At 46.7% G+C, this 5,714-nt stretch overlaps 1 protein-coding gene across 1 annotated transcript in view; it reads right to left on the reverse strand.

Moving 5' to 3' along the window:
* Positions 1-1,344: 1,344 nt before the first annotated feature.
* The window catches only part of LOC104993937 (killer cell immunoglobulin-like receptor 3DL1), a gene marked incomplete at its 5' end in the record, with an annotated part of 8,927 nt that continues 4,557 nt past the window's right edge, over positions 1,345-5,714 (reverse strand). The window contains 2 exon segments of the mRNA XM_010847363.1: positions 1,345-3,452; positions 5,171-5,288. Coding sequence (XP_010845665.1) covers positions 3,434-3,452; positions 5,171-5,288 — 137 coding nt within the window.

The following is a 5,714-nucleotide window of genomic DNA, read 5'->3' on the forward strand; positions in this document are numbered from 1 at the left end:
AATAACCCTAGCCCATGGGGAATAAAATTCCAAGGAGAAGACAGAAGAATACAGATTAAACACCCACATGTGAACTCACACTTTCACACTTACACACACACTTACACACACACACACACACACACACACACTAAAAGAGGAGGAGTTGTGGCTGGTTGTTGCAGTGTTTTAATTAACTAATTAATGGCTGTGCTGGCTCTTCGTCGATGTGCACAGGCTTTCTCTAGTTGTAGGAAGGGGGCTGCCCTTTTCTGTGGTTCAGGGTCTCTCACCACCGTGGCTTCTCTTGTTGTGGAGCACCTGCTCTAGGCACATGGGCTTGTGGCCCACGGACTTAACTACCCCGAGGCATGTGGAGTCTTCCCAGTCCCGGGATTGGGCCTGTGTCCCCCACATTGACAGGCATTTCCCAACCACTGGACCACCAGAGAAGCCCTGTTGCAAGCTTTTCCACCCCCCCTCCTAATTTATTTATTTTTAGTTTAAGGACAACTACAATATTGTTAGTTTCTGCCATACATCAACATGGATCAGCCATAGCTATAGTTATGTCCCCTCCACTGGGGAAATCTTTTAATTCTGGAATCCTTTGTTCTTGAAGCTGTCCTTGCAGGTCTGGTCATAATGTCCCTTTAAACCCCTGACAAGACAAAAGGTCTGTCTGTTCTGCCACATTTTATCTCTATATGAATGGGAAAGTGTTATACCTTTTAAGTTCAGAGCCTTGAGAATAGTCCCTCAGTCGTGTCTGACTCTTTGTGATCCCATGGGCTGCAACCCACCAGACTCCTCTTTCCATGGGGGTTCTCCAGGCAAGAATGCTGAGGTGGGTTGCCATTTCCTGCTCCAGGAGATCTTCCCAACTCAAGGATCGACTCAGGTCTCCTATGCTGCAGGCATATTCTTTATCATCTGAGTCACCAGGAAAGCCCACCAGTAACATAATGTGATTCAATATTTCCTCCCACAATTAACACTGCCATTGTTTTCCATTTACTTTTATCATGGACATGGTGGGATTTTGGCATCATGCTTTCACTCTCAGTGTAGCATAACACTGATGTGGCATATACCATAGATTTAAAAATAGAAGTATAAATACAATGCTAGATTTCTAATAAAACAATAAAGATATGCAACAAGCAACAAAGATTTACTATATAGCACAGGAACTATATGCAATATCTTGTAATAACCTAAAAAGGAGAATAATCTGAAAAATTATGTATGCATGTTTGTATAACTGAAAATCACCTTGCTGTGCACCTGAAACATTGTAAGTCAACTACACTTCAATAAAATATGTATATGATGAGATTAAAAAATGGAGCCAGTGAAATAAATAAATTTTAAAACAAAATGAAAGAAAATGAAGTCACTCAGTCGTGTCCAACTCTTTGCAACCCTATGCGCTGTAGGCTGGCAGGCTCCAATGTTCATGGGATTTTCCAGGCAAGAATACTAGAGTGCGGCGTTGCCATTTCCTTTTCCAAATAGTGCATGCCAACTGCAGCATACTCCCTGATGGTCTGTGTACTCACTCTCACATTCCAACTCTGCATATGGTGTATTCACATGGGCACCCTGAGCTGCCCCAAAGAGCCTGAACCCAGATGGTGAGTTTGTGGAAGGCTCTGGAAGGAAGTCAGAGGCTGAGTCCCAGAATCTCCCCACCCCTCACTCCCCAGCTCATCTCAGGAGCCCTTCCAGGTTTCACCAGCATCACTCTAGAATCTCAGGTCTCCCACCTTGCCCCCTACCAACTTCCCTTGACTTAAGTGACATATGGGTCCCAGGAGACCCGGGAGGACCCACCTGCAAGGTTCTGGGCCTCTCGCCCAGACTCAGCCCTGCAAGTGAGAGATTTGCCACTGAAAGCTTGGGCTGATTCTCTCCCCATCAGGATCCCTGGCCCCTCAAGCTGTCTGAGCCCTGAAGTTCCTGTGAAGTGGGGGCAGGGTGGGCGTCCTGTGCCCTCCTGCAGTCCTCTCCCTGCCCTGCACATCTGGCCAAGGAGGAGAAGCTCAGAGAGGACGGAAGGCATGTCTGCAGCTCTGAGCGCCCAGCCACCCCAGCCCCCACACTGTACAGATGAGGAGACCACGGGGCCCTAGAGGACAAACAGGATGTGGTCCCTGGAGGCCTGCCACCACCCTTCAGAGTTCCCACGGCTGTGGACTCACAGCAGGGGGCAGGCCCTCCATGGACCTGGCTCTGATGTCTCCAGGCAGGGCTCAAGAGGCATCTCAGCCCAGACCTCAGGTCTCAACTCTTTCTCTTTCTGCCTGGTCTGACCCCCTGCTCCAGAGGGTGGGACCCAGTTTCTCGTCCTGAGTCAGCTGTGACAGCCTGGCTCCAAATAAGACTCAGAACTTTATTTTCCCAGTCGCCTCCAGAAATGGAATTTACTTCTCATCTTAAGTCAGTTCATAAATTATTGCAGAGCACCTACTGTGTACCAGGCATTGGTGCCACACAGCAGAAATACACCCATGGCCCAGGTACACCCATCTTCTGTGTGTGGTTGAAGAACTCAGATTCTGCAGAATGAAGGCATCAAATGCTAACATTCAATTATTTTTTTCTTTAAAGAAGTAATCTGAGAACAACTGGGGTTCAAATCTACACTGTGAACATTCAGAAAAATGAAGATCATGACTTTGGTCCCTCACCTAGAGGCAAGGAAAAAAAAAGGGAAAAAAAAAACCCATGGATAATTAGGGGAAACATGGAAACAGTGACAGTAGCAACACAGGAGCCCCAGAATGTCTTCACTTTAAGCGATCCTGACATTTCTTGGTAAAAGAGTTCTTGGGCGGTTTAGTTCTAAGCCAGGAGAGACATCACACACAGAGAGCTCAGTGAGCAACTAAGGCTCCGTGGAGCTTGATTTTCATCCCATTTGCCACTCAGTTCACACCGGGGTCCTCATGGTGTTATCCTCTTCAGCCCTCCACTTGGTTGAGCCAAGCCACATTGTGCCAACAGTTGATAACTTAAAAGGCACAAGATTCTCAAATCCTTGGCTTTTGAGAAAAGAAGCAGAAAAGACTAAACATGTGAATATCGATGGATTAACACAACATTTGCAAAGCCTCGCTGGGGCAGGTGTTCTCTCTGCAGCCCTCAGTGATCTGGCGTGGAATGTCCAGTAGTATTATCTGTGATGAGGGCCTTTTTAAAACATCTGCTCTGTCCAGCACCTTGGCACCTGGCCACATGATGCTCCTGAGCACTTGAAATGTGGGTGTGACTGAAGAACTGAATGCTTTACTTCGTAGAGTCATTGTCAGTACCACGCGGCTGGGTAAGTACTTTATCGGCCAGTGCAGATCCAGACTAGGGGCATCTTGTTGTCTTGTTTCTACCCCTGGAACCCCAGCATCCTCAGTGCACACGGCTGGGAAAAGGCCGAGGGGCCTTCCCCGATGGCTCAGTGGTAAAGAATCTGCCTGCCAATGCAAGAGACATGAGAGACGTGGGTTTGATCTCTGGGTCAAGAAGATCCCCTTGAGAAGGGAATGGCAACTCACTCCAGGATTCTTGCCTGGAGAATCCCATGCACCTAGGAGCCTAGAGAGCTACACAATGTCATGGGTCCGCCATGAGTCGGACATGACTGAATCGACTTAGCAGGCAGACACACAGCCTCGTGTGGCAAGAGGCACCGCACTGGATATCTCAAACAGAATATACTTCATCTTTTTATTTGGCCAACTTGCATTGCTTTTGTTATTGTTTCATGGAAGGCATTTTGTTTAAATATAGCAGTCTGCACATGTCAATCTTAAACTTCCAATGTATCTCTCCCCTCATCCTTCCCCTCTGTAACTCTAAGTTTGTTCTCTAAGTCTACAAGTCTGTTTCTGTCTTGTAAACAAGTTCATTTTTGTAAGCTATTACTGAACAGAGGTTTTTTAAAATTGGCTTTATTTTATTTTAAACTGAATAATTTGAAGACTCAACTTGCAAATTGTTATGCTTTACTGGAATTTTTGAAAAAGTAGGATGATCATGGTAACCTACCCAGTATGTGCAATTGATTAGAATAACTTCCCCCAAAAGGTTAGATAGTTAAAACAGAGTATTAGAATACCCAGGGGATTACTAAGAGGTGGTGGGATTTTTGGAGACTATCCTATAATTGTTTTACTCCACTGTTCTCCTCAGAGCTGCAAGGCTGCTTTGGAGGAGGAGAAGGAGTGCCCATGGAGGAACCCCTTTAAAAAGAGATGTAGCTCTTCAATTTTTAACACTCTGTGTGCTCAAAGGATGGGGCCAGGTCAGGGTCAGCATGGTCTTGGTTTGCATCGAATTCCTCATAGATAGTAGTCTCGGCAGAGAGGTGCATGAGGCTCAGGAATGAACACTGTCTCAGAGAGGGTCCTGTGGTTCAAGTGGGTGAATATCACATCCTCTGCTGATGGGTCAATGGAAGAGAGTCAAGGCTCTTGGGGTGGGGGCGATTCTTCTAGACCTCCATATCTTTGGTGGGGACATCAAAGCCAAAAAAGCAGGGGTGCTGAGTCTGTCTACTCCACTAAATTAAAAAAAAAAATCCCCTATACAAGCCCAGCCACTGACAGACTCTCTCAGGAATCTGTTGAAACCCAAGAAGTCCATCCTACATATTCTGTTATGGACCATCGTCTAATGCGTATCAGCAGATTCCCGAGATCATAAAGGGGAGAAGAATGGATGGCTGTGGTTGAAGGGCAGAACAGGCCTTGGAATGTTCCTGGGGACCCAGGGATAAAGGGTCAACCTTCCAGTGCAGAGAGTGTGGGTTCTATCCTAGGTGGGAGAACTGAGATCCCACATGCCTTGAAGCAACTATCCTCAATGCTGCAACTGCTGAGCCCACGAGCTCTGGAGCCTTGAACTGCACCCCAGCACAGCAGTGAGGATCCCTCATGCTGCAGCTGAGACCTGATGCAGCTAAGAATAAATTAACACATATTTTCATAAAAAGAACAGTGTTCCATGGGTTTCTGGAATATATTCATTCAGGGAGTACAAAAATGGAAATCACTTTTTAACCTACAGGAAGTGAAAACGTCATTCTCTGCTATCAGCCCACCTCCCCCTGTGTCAGATTACGCTGTGCTTCCCTCCTTCAGACTTATGATTGTGGGAGAACACCAGTGACAGCTTGGCTCTTCATACTTACTTTATGGGTAACCAGTGACAGACAAGAACAGCGAGGAAGATGCTGGTATAGATGAAGGCTATGGAGAGCCGAAGGAGAAGGTGCAGCTGGCTGGAGTGGCCTTGAGGAAGCCGTGCTTCTGCCAACGATCAAAGGGAAGAAGGTCTGGTTATTCGTTGCATCCACCCTGCCCCTACACACAGGAGTCATTGTATCCTTGTGTCAAAGTGTGTCAGCAGCTTCCAACCTGATCAGTATGGTCTCCACTTCCCAGGAGGTATCACAACATCCAGGAGAGATGCTAGCAGTGGATGAAGTAAAGAGGCCATGGAAGACCAGCAGAGGTCTGAAACCAGGTCCCCCAGGCACCGATGCAGTTTATCTCTGCTGCCCCATGTGACAAGGCATGGTGATTTTGCATGAATGGGGACTGCCTTAATCCTCCATATATTTCCCCCTCCATCCACATATACCTGGAATGGAATCCTCAAGAAGACATGACACTTCTATTTCTGAACTGTGGAATGTTTAGTTCATAAAACACTAACAGAGGAATAGCACATAT

Source organism: Bison bison, unplaced genomic scaffold (assembly GCF_000754665.1).
Source record: "Bison bison bison isolate TAMUID 2011002044 unplaced genomic scaffold, Bison_UMD1.0 scf7180017849552, whole genome shotgun sequence".
NCBI classification, from domain to species: Eukaryota; Metazoa; Chordata; class Mammalia; order Artiodactyla; family Bovidae; genus Bison; species Bison bison.